This window comes from Haliotis rubra, unplaced genomic scaffold (assembly GCF_003918875.1).
Source record: "Haliotis rubra isolate DU_JTF1 unplaced genomic scaffold, ASM391887v1 Scf122, whole genome shotgun sequence".
NCBI lineage: Eukaryota > Metazoa > Mollusca > Gastropoda > Lepetellida > Haliotidae > Haliotis > Haliotis rubra.
Window position 1 is genome coordinate 2,106,450 of NW_025765137.1, and position 22,630 is coordinate 2,129,079.

The window sequence follows — 22,630 nt, forward strand, 5'->3', positions numbered from 1 at the left end:
CGAAACTGTTTTGAGAATACAAACAGAACTTCATTGTTGCATAAGAAATACATATAAGCATTTGCTGTGTGCTAAAACTGTATGTACCTATTTACCTAAGTAAAATTTCAGATTCTTCTAGCAATGGCAAAATAGGGTTGTTTAGTTTACCGATTCAAATAAATCAAATGTCAATTTTTAATATCACGCGTAATAGACGTCATATTTTTACATAACATGATTAAATATCGAGGTAAAAAAACACAGAAATGGGATCAATTTGGATCAGTCATTATACAAATAAGGCCTAACGACACAAAGCGATTTTGACAAAATCGTCTATGAAAACAAGTTGTAATTCGGAAACTAGGCAGAGGCAGGAGACAAAATTATATGACAGAAGATTGTGAGAACATATAGCTTTCATTTTCCACAACAGTTGTCACGATTTCAGGTTTATACAAACCTGTAAACAAGATAATTTACCCCCTGAAATGTAGATGAATTCTGCATCGGCCCTCATATCTATTCCTCATATGACGTCACAGAGACGCCCCGCTCTGATTTGTTGAAATTTCATTCGCGGGTGAGAATTGTGCACTGTTGTCAAAAAGGTCGATTTAAGTTGATTAAAGATCGAAGTGAGTAGTTTTAATGACAGGGTTTCATTTATAGCGACGCCAGTTAGTGATTTATTTATTGTACCCCCCTAGAGTATATGTGATCTTCAATGTAATTTCATGAAAATGTACACTGATATTCCAAAGAGCTTTCAAAATAAACACTGTTTAATACGTGCAATGTATAATTAGAAATATGCAGCTAAAAGAGTTTTAAATAGTATATAGTAAAGCGCCAATGTACATTATGTTTTGGTCTGGACATATTTCACCTTGCACACATCAATTAACAACACCCCACTAAATAGTAGCTGCAAACACATTGTCAATAGCAGTATGAGATATTAGTTATGGAGGTCCGCTTTTGACCCCATTCTATTTCTTGTCTGCCAGAATGACCCCACATTATTTTTTTTAAACCCAAGAATTTCTTTTCACATTATTTTCAAAATAATGGATAATTCGTAGTTCTATACATATGATATCAAAGCATAATGTATGTAACATTCAGAAAATAAGTTATAGCTTTCACATGAGAATTTCTCGGAAAAATAGGCAATGATAGTATGAATTTAGTGTGCATTCCTAAGAGATGTTATTAATTCAATGTCAATGTTTTCTATAAGTCACAACTGTTATTTAGTGAAAGAAAATCTTTTTTTGTCAGTCATCAAATGTCCAACCAAAGCTAAGGAAATATGTCCTTCTCTCGCTTGTCTCTCTACTCTTACAAATTTCACTAAGTTCTTCTGCGATTGAAACTTTTATCACTTTTCAGGTCAAATGATCAGTTTTGATTTATTGAACTTCGTGCTTATTGGACAGTGGTTACAGTTTATTTTTCCTCAAGCTTAAGGAACATTGGACAGTTTTCCTTTCTCCAGCTAGCGAAATTGTTGACGAATGCTTGTTTGTACTGATTGTTTATTGTTTTCTAAATATCAGAAGCTGGAAAGCAGGAAGAAGGTCCTGACAACGATTGACTGGCCGGAGAAGAAGAAGCAGAAAGTTCTTCCTCTCTTGGGGAAAGAGTTAACATTTCTCAAATTGGCAAACCAAATAATATGGATTCATCTACATTGATGAGTTTAAGGAAAACATTCCATACTCACTGCTATTTATTCCCATATTGCTTTTAATTATTCTCATGCCAATAATGGTTGTCACCCCCTGCCCACCCCACCCCACACCCCCTCTCCAATTAAAAAAATTGAAGGGGGTGACAACCATTATTGGCATGAGTATATTTATGCATTTTGAAAATGTGAATTTATTAATGTGAACATTCCAAATATCATTTGTTTATCAGCAAATTGTTGAATGTAAATAAACCTATCATGACTTTGTGTTTTATTCTGTTATTTATTTGTCATCCTGACGGTTTTATCATTGTGCAATTGTATCAAATACCTGATTTTGTATGTGTGTTGCATGAAACACAACCTCTTTTCTGGAGGAGCGCATGGTTCCTAGTATGGTGATCTACCTTCAGTTGTTGGCGATCTATAGCCCGTTTTTATATTGTATTGTCTTCGTAAATAAAATAGTTTTACATGTTCATGCTAGTTTTACACTCCATCTGTGATACTCTAGTTATTTTACAGTCCTTCGATGACTGATTATTTAGCAATTATTTTGTTTTGTTTATGTAAAACATTTCTCGTCACTATATGGCTGAAATATTGCAGGGGGGACGTTAAATTCTAACTCACTCACTTTGGAGGAGCCTGTAAGGGTCCGGCACAACAGATTCAGTTTCATGGACACCAGGTTATAAGCTGGCAACTAGGTTGGAAACAACAATGAACTAAGCACCAGCAAGAGCCTCCATGGACGAGTGGGTAAAGTCCCGACATGGATACCATCCAGATACTGGTGCAAAATGTAGTTTCAGTTTTAATGGAAACTAGGTTATAACTTGGAAACCAGGTTGAAACCTACAACAAACTAAACATGGAAACCAGGTTGAAACCTACAACAAACTAAAAGATGGAAATCAGGTTGAAACCTACAATAAACGGAAACATGGAAATCAGGTTGAAACCTACAATAAACGAAAACATGGAAACCAGGTTGAAACCTACAATAAAACGAAAAAACGGAAACCAGGTTGAAACCTACAATAAACGAAAACACGGAAACCAGGTTGAAACCTACAATAAACGAAAACGGAAATCAGCTGGATCCTGCTTGGAGGAGTGGGTAATGAATCGCACTGGAAACCAGCCGGAAATGGTGCAAAATTCAGTTTCAGTTTTCATGGAAACCACAATGAAACTATAGGGAACTACATGGAAACCAACTGGAAATGGTGGTTTCCATGTCGTTTCTTCTCAGTTTCAGTGTTCCGGAAACCAAATTATTTTTGTAGTGATAGTATGGCAAGGTTATCAGCTTCGGGCGATCGCTGCTAACGATTCTCTGGAGACAAGTGGTATGCATTGTATCAGCATTGGGCCTGTCTGTTCATAATCGATGTAAACTTTCCACTCTTGCGTATTTTTTTCATAAATGGATTTTATATAAACCAAGGGAAGTCACTCTCAGGTATATCGTCATATTTTTCAAAGCAGTTGTATATACAAGCATAAAAAAAGTCACTTTACGCGTGATGAGCAATCGCTTTGACCACTAGGCTACCCCATGCGCCCCTGGAGTACTGTGACTAATCCTGTCATTTGAAACGCTTTTAAACCCTATTGAAACAGTTAAGGCATGGTTGTTGTTATTTCCTTTAATTTCAGACCTGTGTAAACTGTACATGTAAAATGCAGCATTCAAGCACCATTGTGAATGCGTGGAAATACTTCAAGTGACCAAACATGCCAAACGTGTGGCATATAAAGACATAGTTGCACGTGCCATTACCATTTTCCATATGTTCTGTCGCCTAAGGGCGGGGCGGTGGAGTAGCCCAGTGGTTGAAGTGACGTCACGCCGAAGACCCGGATTCGATTCCCCATATGGGCACATTGTGTGAAGCCCATCCCGTGATATTGCTCGAATATTGCTTAAAGCGGCATAAAACCAAACTCACTCACTCGATTTTGGGCATAGATTCCAACAACCTTATTTCAAACTTGAGGGAACATATGGAAATGCAGTATTTCATGCAGTGACGGACATACATTTGATTGAATTTACGAGCATAATATACATAGTTGTTCATGCCTGCTTTGTATACCAGTAATAGCCTGGCAGTAAGATGTGATTTGAACTAATACTGTTCTGGTTGAGGATTCTGCGCTATCGACAAGGAACACGGTATAAGGATTTGCAAAAGAATTTAAGGTATGCTAATTCACTCTTCGTCTAAATGGGACGGTGGGGTAGCGTAATGGTTAAAGCGTCCGCTCCTCACGCTGAAGACCCAGGTTCGATTCCCCACATGGGTACAATGTGTGAAGATCATTTCTGGTGTACCCCGCCGTGATATTGCAGGAATATTGCTAAAAGCGGCGTGAAACCATACTCACTCACTCACTCTTCGTTAAAATACTGAGTCAGCTTCCCCACTATGTCATACTCTTGCTGTGGGTATTGTTATATACTGAAAAATTAGTCAGCAACGGGCAGCAGTGAACTTTTTTAATCTCATGCCGACTACGTATCTGTGGCCATTAAATCTCGACTGAGTTTAGTTCCTTGCTAGATTTTTATACTGTTTTGAACCCGTGAAGATCCGGGTTAGAATTGGTCTTCAGCAACCCATGCTGGTTTTAAGAGACGATTAACGGGATCGGTTGGACAGGCTGGCTGACTTGCTTGATACATGTCATCGCATCCTATTTGCGTAGATCGATGCTCATACTGTTGATCATTGGATTGTCTGGTCCAAATTCGATTACTTACAGACCGTAGCCATATGGCAGGAATATTGCTGGGTGAGTTAAACGGAAAAAAATCATACCCTTTAGTTGATTTTGATTGGTATATTTATTTTAGTTTTCATTACAAATATTATACAGTTAAGCCTGTGGGGTAACAGTGCTGGAGGCAAGGTAGGCCAACATGTGTCATATTCTGAACACGAAACGTCACGCAACAATTATTCTCCATGTCATATATTCATATATATGTACATGTGCATGTGCAGTTTGAATGTTAAGTAGATGGGATGCGTAGAGCTTTGACGACGTAGTTTACTCTTGTGATGTTTTTGGTTTGCTTTCATGTTGTTTGACGCGGACACACCCACGTTCGAAATAGCTTCTGGCCAACTAGCCAAATGCTAGCTGATTGTGAATCGGGCCAGTCATATATTGTTAAAGCTATCCCAAATGGCTAGCTTAAAATCTCAGATATTTTCCTCTTTATTTAATGCACATGAATATGATGAAGTCATTTATTAAGGTGTTAAAAGTCCGTCCGCAAAAGTTTCGTGATATTTATAATCTCTTGTCACACAAAGATCGCTATATAAATAATATTGTTAAAAGCGTTTCGCGAAAGAGGCGACAATAACTTACCATCTTCAAACATCACACCAATTCTGACCGATGGGCATTTTGATATAGATATTTTGCAGGGCCAGTGAAGTATGATGTGGCGCAGCGACATCTTTACTTTAACTAGCCCTCCTGACTTTTCAAAATTAATTCCTACACTTCATTAATACTACAGACACATGATCTGTAAAACCTAACCTGACGTGAAAGGTCTTCAGATCACACTGAGTCGTTGTTTGGCACGGAAATACATGTTTGAACTCTCCATTCTTACGCAATAGCTCTAACGCAGAGTTCAGATGGTTCCTTCAGAGTTTTACGCGACGCGTAAATGTGCGTCAAGTACGCACAGATGTCGAGAATGGACGCAGAAAAAGATTCACTGCGTCCAGAGTGACGCACAATATTATTCATTGTATCCAATACACACCAATGACTTTGCTAAGTGTTTGGTTGTTTCTTTCAGAGCAGATACGTACATCATTTCATCCTTCAGTCCACATGATCAATGCTTCGTTCCAGGCTCTAAAGAAATTATCAAAACGTACAGTTCTCTACACTGTTCTCTTCTAGTTGCCCGCAACTTAAACCTACTAGACCCGTGAAGATCCGGGTTAGAATTGATCTTCAGTTACCCATGCTTGTCGAAAAAGGCAACTAACGGGATCGGGTGGTCAGGCTCGCAGACTTGGTTTAGTCTCCGGCGTGACGAGCCAACGCTTTAGGCTAGTAGGCTACCCAACCGCCCTCACACTTGATGAGCTGTGGGGCAGTGGAGTAGCCTGGAGGTTACACTGCAGGTCCGGGTTCGATTCTCTACATGTGTACAATGTGTGAACCCCACTGCTGGTGTTTCAAACAGTGTTTAGCAATAAATAGGTACTATTGCTTAAGTACTTGCCCTGGGCTCCCTTCGGCAAAGCCATCTTAGCGTCACTAAACTATATCTCACATACTTAACATTGACTGACGATGATCGTTGTGATGCGGAACGGCGCCCAACACTACCTCCAATGGGGGGTGGTGGGGTAGCCTAGTGGTTAAGGCGTTCGTTCGTCACGCCGAAGACCCGGGTTCGATTCCCCACATGGGTACAATGTGTGAAGCCCATTTCTTGTGTCCCCCGTCGTGATATTGCTGGAATATTGCTAAAAGCGGCGTAAAACCAAACTCACTCACTACCTCCAATGGAAATATTGTATAATTCGTGCAGTGTGAAATATGGTGTCAGTGTGACCCTTGCAGAGTTTCATGATTATCTAAAATACTCTCCAGAAATATACAGGGGACATTCAAAATTGGTTATAGAAATGCAGAAAGGTATCAAAAGACCTCTATAAAAACAATAACAGAACGATAAATTAGTAGCAGCCAGAAATGACCTTAAGTTACTTTGGAAAACACTTAAATATTACAGATCACCAGTCATTATCTAAAACCAAACAACATGCAAACAGTGGACTGGACACTTTACAAAACTCCCTTCATTTGACAGCCAGCACAAAACTCAGGAACACGTTCAACCTCTTCCCCCTACCACAGAGGGCACTCTTAAATAATGCATGTATATCTCAGCAAGACGTACTATCTAGCATTACATCTTTACCCAAAATAAGACCTCTGGACCAGATGGTATCGCAAATGAGTTCCAAGAAGTATCCAAACAATTTACTATTCCACTTCACACTACTCTCTTCAACAGAATCTGTGATAATTGCTGTTTTCCTTCCATCTCGGGTGAAAGAATCATATGTCCACTGTATAAATCCGATGACAGAAATTACACGAACACTTTTAGAGGCGTATCGTTAATTGACCCCTTAAGGTATTCTAAATACGAGGCAAAGAGATTGATGTGAAACAAACAACAGGGAAAATCTCTTCGCTACATGTTTACACTGCAAGCTATTATCCAGAAATGCTTCTGTAAATAAAAGAGGCAGTTCCACTGTCTTTTTATTGGTTACGACTAATTGGGAATAAGCCGGATATTATCAGGCCTGTTGCCTTATACTTACATCAAGAAATACTAGTATTTCAAGTCAGAGAAATGGAGTGAGTGAGTTTAGTGTTACGCCGCACTCTGCAAAATTCCAGCTATATGGCAGCAGTCCGTAAATAACCGAATCTGGACTAGACAATCCAGTGATCAACAGCATGAGCACCGATCTACGCAATCAGGATGTGATGTCATGTGTCAACCAAGTCAACGAGCCTGACCACCCGATCCCGTTAGTCACCTCTTATGACAAGCATGGATTGTTTACAACTTTATGTTTTGTATTTATTGTTGTATTTTCATGTTAAAGGTTGCCCATTTTACAGAATACAACATCCTTATCCAGCGCCATCGGGACGTGCTTTACACCTGGGTGTGTCTTCCTGGAACAAACCTCACTCACTCATACTTCACTTACCTTAACACAAACTCGCCTTCTCAATCCGTACAACCTCTATTGGCAGTCTCTCTTAATTACAGTGGCAAGCGCAAGTCAAGAACAAGGCACAGTACCACAATGTTAAACCACCCTTTAAAGTTGTATGCTTATTTTCTTCAGCAACACTTTCAGATACTTGGAACACGGCGTCTCCAGTCATACCTGAGAGTTTACGGTCTGATATGAATTAATCTGTTTCTATTTTCTCTTTTCACAGAACATGAGATTGAAGCACGTTAGAGAAGTGGCAGTCGTCTTGTTTACGTTCCTGCTGATTTACTCTACCATCAAGTACCATGGCCTTCCCACGATGCCAAGTATCGCTGCTGTGCACACTATGACACCTGTACAAAAGAACAAAAACAGTTCAGTATCAGAGTCAGTTAGTAAATCCCTAAAACAGGAAGCATTTATCCTAAACAGGATGAACATAACACTGAACAACCGAGATACAAAGCAAATTGAACCAGTGCTTACAAACGCTGCTGACAGAGCGCCTGAAATACTCAAAGAGGACCATCCAAGGAGTCTTGGTGACAGTCTAAAAAACGATGCTCTTGATAACACCTTTCCTCCAAGGAAGCAGTACCAAGGCGAGTTTCAGCTTGTGGACGTTCGAATTTTCGCATATTCTGCTATATACGAAAATGCCAGCTCGTCAGTGCGGACACTTGTCCTAGTTCCGCAACCATTCAAGTCTGTTTCTTTCTTCTGCATACTGAAAAGGTCAAGGTCACATCTCGGTCATAAGGTGAAAGGTCACTTCCAGCACATCCCTCCAAGTAGATGGGGTACTTACAAGTAAGTATCAATCTTTGAGTCCGTATATTAGTGGGGTATCCAAATTCAAATTTAGTGTTCTTTCCCAGTTTCGTAAACCCGAAATACGTCCGGACCAGTAAAAGCAGTCAAAAACACACGCATACGCACAAAGAAATTTTGAACAAATATGGTCAATTGGTGAGAATTTGTTCTGTGTTTGTCATTTTGTTTTTAGTGAGATTTGACAGACATGTTACAAAGGTATAAAGTCACATTTTGCTAAAAGTATCAGTGGAGCAAATGCAATGACTAGTATTTATCTTTGCCGCACCTAAAGCTATGAGTGAGTGAGTGAATTTAGTTTTACGCCGCTTTTAGCAATATTCCAGCAATTTCACGGCGGTGGAAACCAGAAATGGGCTTCACACATTGTATCCATGTGCGTAATAGAACCCGGGTCTTCGGCGTGACGAGCGAACGCTTTAACCACTGGTCTACCCCACCACCACCCTCAAGCTTTGTGAGAACCTTTACGGGTAACATGTAACGATCATGTATTTTGTTAATTGTCTCCGATTTAACAGCATTTTTGGTGCCTGAAATTTAATTTTCGACTCATTTTTTCTCAAAATGAGCCATGAAAATGAGAAATGAAACTGCAACACGCCCAACTCCCGAATAAGAAATCAGGTATCTACTACAAGTGCCTTCTTCACGCTTAGTTAACATTTGTTTTCAGAAATCGATGTGGATTCGTTCACTGCCCAGTACCTCCCGACACCTACCCAGCGTTCATTGCTGTCCTCACCACCGGGATGTCGTCTTCCAACAACGTCCTCCCTGTCAACTACCCCGGAACCCCCTACAACAACCTCACCCGCTGTTACCCTGCCGTGCATGGGAACTTCACCGACGTCAACTCACTAGTCACGGCGCTGGAGACCAGCAGATACTTCGGGACAGACAAGTTCATCTTCTACAACTACAGCATACCAGAGCAGATCAACAAAGTCCTGCTGCAATATGAGAGAGAAGGCATTGTGGAGATGAGGAACTGGAGGCTTCCCCTTCCCCCAGAGCAGATCCACTACTGGGGACAGATGGCGAGCATCCATGACTGTGTCTTCTCCCAGCTTGGAGTAGCGAAATACGTTCTTCTTGCAGACATTGATGAAATTATTGTGCCTAAGCGGAACGTTTCTTTGGTAGATCTAGCGGACAGAGTACTGAATACAAAAGATCCACGTTCTCAAAACGTATACGGAGCTCTAATGTTCCAAAACACGTTTTTTTCACTCTATGAAAATGAGACGAAATATATGTTTACTGAAAAAACGATTGCGAAGCAATTCAAAATGAAAGCATTTCTACATACAAACAGGTCACGCACAAATGGTCCACAATTCAGATCAAAACTTCTTGTGAAGCCCGAGGCTGTGGATCTGATTCATATTCACATAATGGAGAAGTTCCTTCCTGGATGGGTGATGTATGTAGTCAGCCCGGAAGTCGCCCTAATGCATCATTATCGGGAGGAATACGACAGGCAGAGCCTTGGTCCTTGGAGTCAGGATTTCACCTTCATCCAATACAGCAGTAGCTTAATACCTAATATACAGAAACGACTTTTACATCTGCAAAGTAAACTGGGAATACAGATTTGATGTTTGTCATCGGATCATCGTAATATAAACGACAAAATCCTTTCCGCATCCAAAAGAAAGTTATGCTAAAAGCAGAGTCGATGTGCAATGCCGACTTATGCAATTCACCTAAAGAAATGACATCAGGGAAAGTGGGATATAAATGAAAATTACACCAAAACGTGGATCCTACCAAACGTATTTATGAAAATATAATCAGTCCTGCTGACTATGGCACATAAGTGTTTTCTTTTTAATGTTTTCCTGAATTTGTCAAAGTCGTGTCGCATGTAGATTATTGGTATTCTAGTTGATCTTCCTTCATTTATCATAGAAAATGGTTTTCTCTTATCCCCCATTACTTGCAATGTTGTAATAATGATTATTGGTATTCTAGTTGATTCTTCCTTCATTTATCATAGAAAATGGTTTTCTCTTATCCCCCATTACTTGCAATGTTGTAATAATGATTATTGGTATTCTAGTTGATTCTTCCTTCATTTATCATAGAAAATGGATTCTTTTCATTTCTTATCCCCATTACTTGCAATGTTGATTAATAATGATTATTGGTATTCTAGTTGATTCTTCCTTCATTTATCATAGAAAATGGTTTTCTCTTATCCCCCATTACTTGCAATGTTGTAATAATGATTATTGGTATTCTAGTTGATTCTTCCTTCATTTATCATAGAAAATGGTTTCTCTTATCCCCATTACTTGCAATGTTGTAATAATGATTATTGGTATTCTAGTTGATTCTTCCTTCATTTATCATAGAAAATGGTTTTCTCTTATCCCCCATTACTTGCAATGTTGTAATAATGATTATTGGTATTCTAGTTGATTCTTCCTTCATTTATCATAGAAAATGGTTTTCTCTTATCCCCCATTACTTGCAATGTTGTAATAATGATTATTGGTATTCTAGTTGATTCTTCCTTCATTTATCATAGAAAATGGTTTTCTCTTATCCCCCATTACTTGCAATGTTGTAATAATGATTATTGGTATTCTAGTTGATTCTTCCTTCATTTATCATAGAAAATGGTTTTCTCTTATCCCCCATTACTTGCAATGTTGTAATAATGATTATTGGTATTCTAGTTGATTCTTCCTTCATTTATCATAGAAAATGGTTTTCTCTTATCCCCCATTACTTGCAATGTTGTAATAATGATAATTTGCTTCAATGACTGTAGGTACTTCAATGACTGTAGGTACTGGGTACAGAAACAGCATTTACTGAGTACCCGACGTAAACCTCTACGTCATGCATTTCAAGAACTCATGTTCGGAAAATAAAAGCCAAAACATAACAGTTTCTGACTTTCAAAGTTCAGACACTGAAGGATCGCCACCGGGCTCTTGTGGAGAGAGGGTTTCCTTGGAGAGCAGTGCTCGATGGTTAGAACACAATGCTTGCTGTCGAAATTGGTACAGTGTGCTGGCATAATGAAACCGGCATCAGTGAAGACGTGGTACAAGCACACACACGGACATGCACTCGGTTAAATACAACCAGCAATCTTGAATGCGATCCATTTCACAACGCCTAAGTTCATACAGTGAAATCAAATGCATTTTTCATATTAGCAGGCGTCTCTACAACCATTTCGGCCAGCAACAGTGTGAACGTTACGCAGTTACAGCCATTCTCACTCCTTCTAGTTCGACAGCTTCATTGTTACACTATTCTTTTATGCCATACCAAAACGCCTTTCTCTATTATCCTTTTCACTTTTCACTTCCCCACAAAGCTGGTTTGGCGCTGTCAGTAGTATAGAGAATAACGGTACGAGATCACTTTTGGCAAAAGCCTCTGTAAAGCTCTATTTCATTAATAAAATTTTATCAGCCCCTAATCTCTTTTGCTATTGTATACCACTTTTGAATCCCCAGCCAACTTCCTGGTCACTATGACCGCAAACCAACACTTTCCTGGTCACGTGACACTATTGTGATCACTTCTCCACACGCTCCAAAATATGACAGGCGCAAGTAATATTCATTAACACATACAAACACCAATCTCTTACTCTCCGATTTGTACAAAGCAAAGGAAACTTGCTCATCTCCAAGACAATGGCTGTATTCAAACTCTTTTGTCTGTATTCTCGCCTACACCTGCCTGTAGCAGTAGATAATATTGTGCTCAATGGAATAGTTTGCATGCATGCACCCCAGACCAGCCACATGCACTGTGTACGAGTTACCCTTGGAAAACGGGCCTGTTGGCATGACATTCTCGGGGCAGCTGATGTGTGCCAAAACTGTGTAGAGCTTGGGTACTGTTCAAGCACATAAAGGCAAGAAAGATGTCACAAAACACTTGTGAAAAAGAATGCGTCGTCGGCAGGATTCGAACCTGCGCGGGAAGATCCCAATAGATTTCTAGTCTATCGCCTTTTTTTCTTTTTTTTTCTCTTTAATAAAATTTTATTACAGAAGATATTGTACATGAAGCATTTATAATGTTACATAAAGGGCTAAAAGGTATCACAGATGTTGAATTGCATTCAAGTCATGTATAACATTACATGCGTTTCATTCTTGAAACGGATACTTAAATACAAGCTTACTACCGTCTAACTCCAGGAAGTTTACTGGCATGATATATCGCTGAATAAACTTATCAGCACGGTTTTCAAATTGATATCTTGACCACAACAGATTAAAGTGTTGTTTTGCGTAACAGTTGAATAATTTTTCCAGACTGAGATTGCATCTCTGTAAAGAAAGAACCGCTCTTTTCTTGAAAACAGAGATTCTATATACAGATAGCAATATGTTGATACTGTGCTCAGACGAGACTGATTTGTCATGATTAAAACCAAATAGAAGCCAGGAAACTAACTGATTAAATGAAAATCCAGTGTCCATCATTAAATCTGTGAACAGAGATTTAAGAACGGAAATTGTGTCATACAATTCATCACAGAATACAAACATATGAAGCAAATTTTCAACTTCAGTTTTACAAACCGGACACAGGTTAGTGTCTGTTTTGCCATATTTGAGTAATTTTTCATTTGTGTAGATAATATTATGACTTAACCTGAAATCCAAATCAATTTGTTCAGAGGATTTATCTATCAAGAATACACTTTTCCAAACTTTTGGCCAGTTAATGTCAATTGCATAGTTATCCCAGAATGAAATGGCTGTTGGCTCACAAAATAATGCAGTAACAAATAAGGAATAATTAAATTTAACTGTGAGATCGTTAGAAGAAATATTTACATCATCTTTGCAAATAACAGCATCAGAATAATGTTCATTGTTATGTTTTATCGTTTTACTGGATAAAATTGGCAGCCACTCACTTGGTAGTGACTGAATGATAATACAGTATGCTGTCTGTATCTCTGACATAGGTATATCATGTCTGTGATCGTGTATAATTTCTTTTATTGCTGGAAGAGGTAAAAAGCCGGGGATAAACTCATAACAAATGTCGGCAATAGTAACAATGCCTGAATCAATGAAAAATCTAAACAACAGCATTTTGCCCTTATAGCAAATGTGCGGATTATGAAACAAAGGCTGCGACATGATATCCTCGTGCTTAGTGACAAGCAGTCGCCTGCCGCACGTGATTTCTTCCCATGCAATCAAAACCTCAGCATAGAACGTGTTCATGTGGGTCAAACCAGGACGACTGTAAACAATACTGAAAATATTTTTCTTCAAACCCATGTTCATGTATTGGGACATGAACACAGAACACGTTTGCTTCCATACCGCATGGAAATTAGCATCCATGAGTTTTCGAATGACTTTTAATCTAAATGCATATATTTTGTATTTAAAATATGGAATTGATAATCCCCCCTGTGTAAAATGACCACAGCATGTCGACTGCTTGATCAGTGGGGTTTTACCGCCCCAGATAAAATGTGAAATTGCTGAATTTATTTCTTTCCTTGCCCACTCTGGAACAGGCACTACATGTACAGTATACCACAACCTTGACATTATGAACGTATTTATCACAATAGACTTACCCTGTAAGGATAAGTTTCTTTGTGACCACAACCCTAACAGAGACTTAATTTTAGATATTTTGGTTTTCCAGTTTTTGCTTTCACATTGAGCTTTATCAGGACCAAGGAAAATCCCTAATAGTTTGACACAGTCATTTTTAACAGTAACTTGTAAGTTAAAATGTATATTGTTTGACCGGGCTTTACCTAAACACAGAACTTGAGATTTTGTTAGATTGACCTTTGCCCCGGTTGCATCACAATAGTCATTCACAGTGTCGAAAGTATTATATACAGACTGTGCATCAGACACTGTAACAGTAGTGTCGTCTGCATGTTGATATATTAAAGATGACTAACAATAACAAAAATTAAGCTACTGAGGGGATCACCTTGTCGGACAGATTGTTCTATTGGAAAATATGGTGTAAGGTGACCATTGATTTTTACACTGCTTTTTAAGTCAGTGTATAAAGTTTGGATCCAAGAAATGAATGATGTACCAAAATTTAGTTTTTCCAAAATCTTGAAAATGAATGAATGTGAGACGCGATCAAATGCTTTTTCTTGATCAATCGTGATTAGATATGCATCTTCATTATCTTTATCCACTATTTCTATAACGTCTCATAGAGAGAATGTTGTCGGAAATATCCCTTCCTGGAACACAACATGACTGTTCCGGCGAAATTATTTTTGACATAATTGTTTTTAATTTAAGAGCAAGTGAACGAGATATAAGTTTACAATCAACATTGAGTAACAAAATTGCTCTAAAATTTCTTAGGTCTGTTTTATCACCCCTTTTCTTATAGAAGAGGCTAATAACACCTTTTTTCATTGATCTTGACATGTTTTTTTCATCAAAAATACATTTCACCACTCGTCCAAATATGGGTTTAAGTATCTCCCAAAATGCAGCATAAAATTCAACTGTAAGTCCATCGTTGCCTGGAGATTTATTTCTTTTCATACCTTTCAGAGCTTTAGTTAGATCTTCTATGGAAATAGCATCTTCAAGACTTTCTCTATCTTTATCTGGAAGAACATCAGTTATTAAATCAAGAATTTTGTCTTGCTTATATAGATCAGTTTCTCCGATTGAATATAACTTGGAATAAAATGAATATGCGTGATCAAGAATATCTTCAGTTCGACGAGTTAAACCATTTTTTGTCATAATTTCTTTGATGCAATTAGATTCTTGTTTACGTTTTTCTAAATGTAAGAAAAAAGATGTGTTTTTATCACATTCTAAAGCCCACTGAACTTTTGAGCGTAGAATAGCCCCTTGACATTTAGTTTGTTCATATTTCTCCAAATCTCTATGAAGACTTTGGATGTACGTAAGATCATGATTAGGATGTTTAGATAACTTGTCATACTCGCGGCGTAAATTATTTTGCAATTTGTAGTATTCACATTTTTCTTCTTTGCTTTTTTTGCAAGAAAAATAAATTGCACATTTTTTAAGTTTATATTTAAGGTTATCCCACCATATTAATGTTTCTTCTTCATAAAGTGGACATAATAAACTTTCATTGATAATGCTTATCACCCTCAGCCGAAATTCAGTGTTCTGAAGCAACTGATTATTGAAAACCCATAATCCAGCACCTTTCTCTACATGAGAGAAATCTAAATTTAGGCATGTGATATTATGATCGCTTTTAGTTGAATATTTTATATATGTATTCATTACATGAGGAATTAGGGATCTAGAAATCAAAATGAAATCAATACGAGACTGTTTCATTTCACCTTCTACAATTTGCTGTCGTGTGAATTCTCTCTTATCTGGATTTCTGTATCTCCATATATCACATAGGTTTTGCAACGTATGATGTCTTGTAATTTATGACTACTCTTTATATTAAATGATTTCATATTAGCTGCTCTATCCATGAATACATCTGTTATCTCATTATAATGTCCTGCTGCTATCACATTATCTCCTGATAAATATGTAACTAATAAGTCATAAAATACAATTCTCTCAGTTGCATTATTTGGTGCATAAACATTTACACATGAATACAGAACGCTATCATGTTCAAAAGTCACTTTTAAAAGTCTACCAGTGTTGTCACAACTGTGAAAATTTACCTTGTTGGGAAACCGTGACGAGAAGAGTATTGCCACTCCCTTCCTTTTTTCATTGGGACAATTATTAAAAAATATTTGCCCTTGCCACAGATGTTTATAGTGTTTTACGAAATCGTTATCCCAGAAAGTTTCGTGAAGAAAACAAATATCAGCATGTGAATTTTTCACAGTTGTGAAAACATGATGAACTTTAGAAACATCTCTCAGACCATTCACATTCCATGACATGATTACCACCATGACAATTAAGGTGTAATAGAGGTGATACATTGTTAATCTTCGTATTCACATTCAAAGTCATTCACGTCAAGTTTTTTACCATCAACTTTACCTCTAGCCTTGACCTTTCTCATTTGCTTCTTACTCATTCCATTCCCTCCATTTACTGCTTTTTTCCTCTTTCTTTCCTCAGACAAGCTGACAACTCTTTCCTCATTCATACCTTGTATTTTTTTAAATTTGGTATTCTGCTTACCCTTGGCTGGAGATGGTTTGTGATCAGTGTTCTCCCCGCCAATAACTTCTTTCTCTCCCTTTCCTTCTTCTTCATTCTCACTTTTACTCCCACCCTTTTCATTCTCACTTTCCACATTCATTCTCTCTTGTCCAACATCACGAGGTTCAATGACAGATCCACTATCCGTTTTGTCGTTTACTTTGCTGTTGGTTTTAGTAGGGCCCGACAAAGACCAGTCATTTTCATAATTGGCTGTCTCCCCTTCAATCGGTTCCATACATAAACTATATGGATCCACATACACACTGTCTTCGATTGTCTTATCTTCTGAAACAGATGTGTGTCTAGTTTGTTCTGTGACTGGTTCTTCATTCCTGTTTATGTCACATTTGCATTGTCTCATAAAATGTTTGCAATTGCCACAACGTCTTTTTCGTGGACAAACTCGTGCAATGTGTCCCTTTTCGTGGCAAACACGGCACTCCACCAACTGGCATTCAGCCATGACATGATCTGTTTCGAAACACAGGTTGCACGTTTTAACTTGTCCATTATGAATGATCCTGAAATGTTGAGGTCCATCACACGTGTCGAATTTCACACTGTATGGAAGCGACTTTAATCCCGAAGGAAATTTAACTCTGACATACCTAGTTCCATCTGTGATTTTCCTCTTTGCGTCTTTTATGAAATGTCTCTTTATATCGGAGACTGCCTCTACGCCGAATGCATGTAACATGTCCATGATTTGACTGTCTTCGATGTAGGGGGTTAGATGTAAAAATGACACAACCAAGGATTTATCTGTAACAAGTCTACAGTTGTATCCTTTTCCACTGATGGAAATCTCCCCCGCCACAACTTTTGCGGTTTCCACATCACACACAGTGACTTCATACCAGCCGCCTCTCGGTACACATGCAAATACACTTTCTTCACCAAAATCATCTTCTATCGCATTAATAATATCAGATGCTTTTACTCTATCAAATCCAGTCTCTACTCTCAAAGTAGCCTCTTTCTTGTACTCACGTTTGTGAAATTCAGACGTATTCAGTCCGCCATTTTCTTTGTTTTCATCACAGGCATTATCTGAGCCCAGTTCCTTCATCGTGCAGATTATGTCAAGCACACCTCTCTATTGCTGATAGGTGGTGACTTCTCACAATACCTTCGGTTGTTTAAGAACTTCCATGATGTGTTTATCAGTCGGTAAATATGAAAACTTCCTGAATCTGCAGAGAGCCGATGAAAGCACGTCCACCCTCAATCAAATCAAGGGAGGCAATCGCCTTAACCACTCGGCCACGACGACCGTTGCTTTCAGACGTGGGAAACATGCGTCTGGTCTATGCAAACTCACTTCTTCACACGCTCCAAAATATGCCAGGCGCAAGTAATATTCATTAACACATACAAACTCCAATCTCTTACTCTCCGACTTGTACACAGCAAGGGAAACTTACTCATCTCCAAGACAATGGCTGTATTCTAACTCCTTTGCATGTATTCTGGCCTACACCTGTCTGTTGCAGTAGATAGTATTGTGCTCAATGGAATAGTTTGCATGCATGCATGCACCCCAGACCAGCCACATGCACTGTGTACGAGTTACCCGTGGAAAACGGGCCTGTTGGCATGACATTCTCGGGGCAGCTGATGTGTGCCACAACTGTGTAGAGCTTGGGTACTGTTCAAGAGCATAAAGGCAAGAAAGATGTCACAAAACACTTGTGAAAAGAATGCGTCGTCGGCAGGATTCGAACCTGCGCGGGAAGATCCCAATAGATTTCTAGTCTATCGCCTTAACCACTCGGCCACGACGACCGTTGCTTTCAGACGTGGGAAACATGCGTCTGGTCTATGCAAACTCACTTCTTCACACGCTCCAAAATATGCCAGGCGCAAGTAATATTCATTAACACATACAAACTCCAATCTCTTACTCTCCGACTTGTACACAGCAAGGGAAACTTACTCATCTCCAAGACAATGGCTGTATTCTAACTCCTTTGCATGTATTCTGGCCTACACCTGTCTGTTGCAGTAGATAGTATTGTGCTCAATGGAATAGTTTGCATGCATGCATGCACCCCAGACCAGCCACATGCACTGTGTACGAGTTACCCGTGGAAAACGGGCCTGTTGGCATGACATTCTCGGGGCAGCTGATGTGTGCCACAACTGTGTAGAGCTTGGGTACTGTTCAAGAGCATAAAGGCAAGAAAGATGTCACAAAACACTTGTGAGAAAGAATGCGTCGTCGGCAGGATTCGAACCTGCGCGGGAAGATCCCAATAGATTTCTAGTCTATCGCCTTAACCACTCGGCCACGACGACCGTTGCTTTCAGACGTGGGAAACATGCGTCTGGTCTATGCAAACTCACTTCTTCACACGCTCCAAAATATGCCAGGCGCAAGTAATATTCATTAACACATACAAACTCCAATCTCTTACTCTCCGACTTGTACACAGCAAGGGAAACTTACTCATCTCCAAGACAATGCCTGTATTCTAACTCCTTTGCATGTATTCTGGCCTACACCTGTCTGTTGCAGTAGATAGTATTGTGCTCAATGGAATAGTTTGCATGCATGCATGCACCCCAGACCAGCCACATGCACTGTGTACGAGTTACCCGTGGAAAACGGGCCTGTTGGCATGACATTCTCGGGGCAGCTGATGTGTGCCACAACTGTGTAGAGCTTGGGTACTGTTCAAGAGCATAAAGGCAAGAAAGATGTCACAAAACACTTGTGAAAAGAATGCGTCGTCGGCAGGATTCGAACCTGCGCGGGAAGATCCCAATAGATTTCTAGTCTATCGCCTTAACCACTCGGCCACGACGACCGTTGCTTTCAGACGTGGGAAACATGCGTCTGGTCTATGCAAACTCACTTCTTCACACGCTCCAAAATATGCCAGGCGCAAGTAATATTCATTAACACATACAAACTCCAATCTCTTACTCTCCGACTTGTACACAGCAAGGGAAACTTACTCATCTCCAAGACAATGGCTGTATTCTAACTCCTTTGCATGTATTCTGGCCTACACCTGTCTGTTGCAGTAGATAGTATTGTGCTCAATGGAATAGTTTGCATGCATGCATGCACCCCAGACCAGCCACATGCACTGTGTACGAGTTACCCGTGGAAAACGGGCCTGTTGGCATGACATTCTCGGGGCAGCTGATGTGTGCCACAACTGTGTAGAGCTTGGGTACTGTTCAAGAGCATAAAGGCAAGAAAGATGTCACAAAACACTTGTGAAAAAGAATGCGTCGTCGGCAGGATTCGAACCTGCGCGGGAAGATCCCAATAGATTTCTAGTCTATCGCCTTAACCACTCGGCCACGACGACCGTTGCTTTCAGACGTGGGAAACATGCGTCTGGTCTATGCAAACTCACTTCTTCACACGCTCCAAAATATGCCAGGCGCAAGTAATATTCATTAACACATACAAACTCCAATCTCTTACTCTCCGACTTGTACACAGCAAGGGAAACTTACTCATCTCCAAGACAATGGCTGTATTCTAACTCCTTTGCATGTATTCTGGCCTACACCTGTCTGTTGCAGTAGATAGTATTGTGCTCAATGGAATAGTTTGCATGCATGCATGCACCCCAGACCAGCCACATGCACTGTGTACGAGTTACCCGTGGAAAACGGGCCTGTTGGCATGACATTCTCGGGGCAGCTGATGTGTGCCACAACTGTGTAGAGCTTGGGTACTGTTCAAGAGCATAAAGGCAAGAAAGATGTCACAAAACACTTGTGAAAAGAATGCGTCGTCGGCAGGATTCGAACCTGCGCGGGAAGATCCCAATAGATTTCTAGTCTATCGCCTTAACCACTCGGCCACGACGACCGTTGCTTTCAGACGTGGGAAACATGCGTCTGGTCTATGCAAACTCACTTCTTCACACGCTCCAAAATATGCCAGGCGCAAGTAATATTCATTAACACATACAAACTCCAATCTCTTACTCTCCGACTTGTACACAGCAAGGGAAACTTACTCATCTCCAAGACAATGGCTGTATTCTAACTCCTTTGCATGTATTCTGGCCTACACCTGTCTGTTGCAGTAGATAGTATTGTGCTCAATGGAATAGTTTGCATGCATGCATGCACCCCAGACCAGCCACATGCACTGTGTACGAGTTACCCGTGGAAAACGGGCCTGTTGGCATGACATTCTCGGGGCAGCTGATGTGTGCCACAACTGTGTAGAGCTTGGGTACTGTTCAAGAGCATAAAGGCAAGAAAGATGTCACAAAACACTTGTGAAAAGAATGCGTCGTCGGCAGGATTCGAACCTGCGCGGGAAGATCCCAATAGATTTCTAGTCTATCGCCTTAACCACTCGGCCACGACGACCGTTGCTTTCAGACGTGGGAAACATGCGTCTGGTCTATGCAAACTCACTTCTTCACACGCTCCAAAATATGCCAGGCGCAAGTAATATTCATTAACACATACAAACTCCAATCTCTTACTCTCCGACTTGTACACAGCAAGGGAAACTTACTCATCTCCAAGACAATGGCTGTATTCTAACTCCTTTGCATGTATTCTGGCCTACACCTGTCTGTTGCAGTAGATAGTATTGTGCTCAATGGAATAGTTTGCATGCATGCATGCACCCCAGACCAGCCACATGCACTGTGTACGAGTTACCCGTGGAAAACGGGCCTGTTGGCATGACATTCTCGGGGCAGCTGATGTGTGCCACAACTGTGTAGAGCTTGGGTACTGTTCAAGAGCATAAAGGCAAGAAAGATGTCACAAAACACTTGTGAAAAGAATGCGTCGTCGGCAGGATTCGAACCTGCGCGGGAAGATCCCAATAGATTTCTAGTCTATCGCCTTAACCACTCGGCCACGACGACCGTTGCTTTCAGACGTGGGAAACATGCGTCTGGTCTATGCAAACTCACTTCTTCACACGCTCCAAAATATGCCAGGCGCAAGTAATATTCATTAACACATACAAACTCCAATCTCTTACTCTCCGACTTGTACACAGCAAGGGAAACTTACTCATCTCCAAGACAATGGCTGTATTCTAACTCCTTTGCATGTATTCTGGCCTACACCTGTCTGTTGCAGTAGATAGTATTGTGCTCAATGGAATAGTTTGCATGCATGCATGCACCCCAGACCAGCCACATGCACTGTGTACGAGTTACCCGTGGAAAACGGGCCTGTTGGCATGACATTCTCGGGGCAGCTGATGTGTGCCACAACTGTGTAGAGCTTGGGTACTGTTCAAGAGCATAAAGGCAAGAAAGATGTCACAAAACACTTGTGAAAAAGAATGCGTCGTCGGCAGGATTCGAACCTGCGCGGGAAGATCCCAATAGATTTCTAGTCTATCGCCTTAACCACTCGGCCACGACGACCGTTGCTTTCAGACGTGGGAAACATGCGTCTGGTCTATGCAAACTCACTTCTTCACACGCTCCAAAATATGCCAGGCGCAAGTAATATTCATTAACACATACAAACTCCAATCTCTTACTCTCCGACTTGTACACAGCAAGGGAAACTTACTCATCTCCAAGACAATGGCTGTATTCTAACTCCTTTGCATGTATTCTGGCCTACACCTGTCTGTTGCAGTAGATAGTATTGTGCTCAATGGAATAGTTTGCATGCATGCATGCACCCCAGACCAGCCACATGCACTGTGTACGAGTTACCCGTGGAAAACGGGCCTGTTGGCATGACATTCTCGGGGCAGCTGATGTGTGCCACAACTGTGTAGAGCTTGGGTACTGTTCAAGAGCATAAAGGCAAGAAAGATGTCACAAAACACTTGTGAAAAAGAATGCGTCGTCGGCAGGATTCGAACCTGCGCGGGAAGATCCCAATAGATTTCTAGTCTATCGCCTTAACCACTCGGCCACGACGACCGTTGCTTTCAGACGTGGGAAACATGCGTCTGGTCTATGCAAACTCACTTCTTCACACGCTCCAAAATATGCCAGGCGCAAGTAATATTCATTAACACATACAAACTCCAATCTCTTACTCTCCGACTTGTACACAGCAAGGGAAACTTACTCATCTCCAAGACAATGGCTGTATTCTAACTCCTTTGCATGTATTCTGGCCTACACCTGTCTGTTGCAGTAGATAGTATTGTGCTCAATGGAATAGTTTGCATGCATGCATGC

At 40.2% G+C, this 22,630-nt stretch overlaps 1 protein-coding gene and 9 non-coding genes across 10 annotated transcripts; 1 reads left to right on the plus strand and 9 right to left on the minus strand.

Annotated features, from left to right (window-relative positions):
- The first annotated feature begins 7,737 nt into the window (after positions 1-7,737).
- LOC124265922 lies at positions 7,738-10,242 on the plus strand. Its single transcript, XM_046700764.1, has 2 exons — positions 7,738-8,286; positions 8,987-10,242. Exons 1-2 carry the CDS (start codon positions 7,796-7,798, stop codon positions 9,909-9,911), a joined length of 1,416 nt encoding a protein of 471 aa, XP_046556720.1. The 5' UTR covers positions 7,738-7,795; the 3' UTR covers positions 9,912-10,242.
- Positions 10,243-18,184: 7,942 nt separating this feature from the next.
- Positions 18,185-18,266, minus strand: Trnas-aga. The gene has a single exon. It is a non-coding gene; the product is annotated as a tRNA-Ser (tRNA).
- Positions 18,267-18,697: 431 nt separating this feature from the next.
- On the minus strand, positions 18,698-18,779 carry Trnas-aga. Its single transcript has one exon. It is a non-coding gene; the product is annotated as a tRNA-Ser (tRNA).
- A 430-nt stretch (positions 18,780-19,209) lies between these two features.
- Trnas-aga lies at positions 19,210-19,291 on the minus strand. The gene has a single exon. It is a non-coding gene; the product is annotated as a tRNA-Ser (tRNA).
- Positions 19,292-19,722: 431 nt separating this feature from the next.
- Positions 19,723-19,804, minus strand: Trnas-aga. The gene has a single exon. It is a non-coding gene; the product is annotated as a tRNA-Ser (tRNA).
- A 430-nt stretch (positions 19,805-20,234) lies between these two features.
- Trnas-aga lies at positions 20,235-20,316 on the minus strand. Its single transcript has one exon. It is a non-coding gene; the product is annotated as a tRNA-Ser (tRNA).
- Positions 20,317-20,746: 430 nt separating this feature from the next.
- Positions 20,747-20,828, minus strand: Trnas-aga. The gene has a single exon. It is a non-coding gene; the product is annotated as a tRNA-Ser (tRNA).
- Positions 20,829-21,258: 430 nt separating this feature from the next.
- On the minus strand, positions 21,259-21,340 carry Trnas-aga. The gene has a single exon. It is a non-coding gene; the product is annotated as a tRNA-Ser (tRNA).
- A 431-nt stretch (positions 21,341-21,771) lies between these two features.
- Positions 21,772-21,853, minus strand: Trnas-aga. Its single transcript has one exon. It is a non-coding gene; the product is annotated as a tRNA-Ser (tRNA).
- Positions 21,854-22,284: 431 nt separating this feature from the next.
- Positions 22,285-22,366, minus strand: Trnas-aga. Its single transcript has one exon. It is a non-coding gene; the product is annotated as a tRNA-Ser (tRNA).
- Positions 22,367-22,630: the final 264 nt, after the last annotated feature.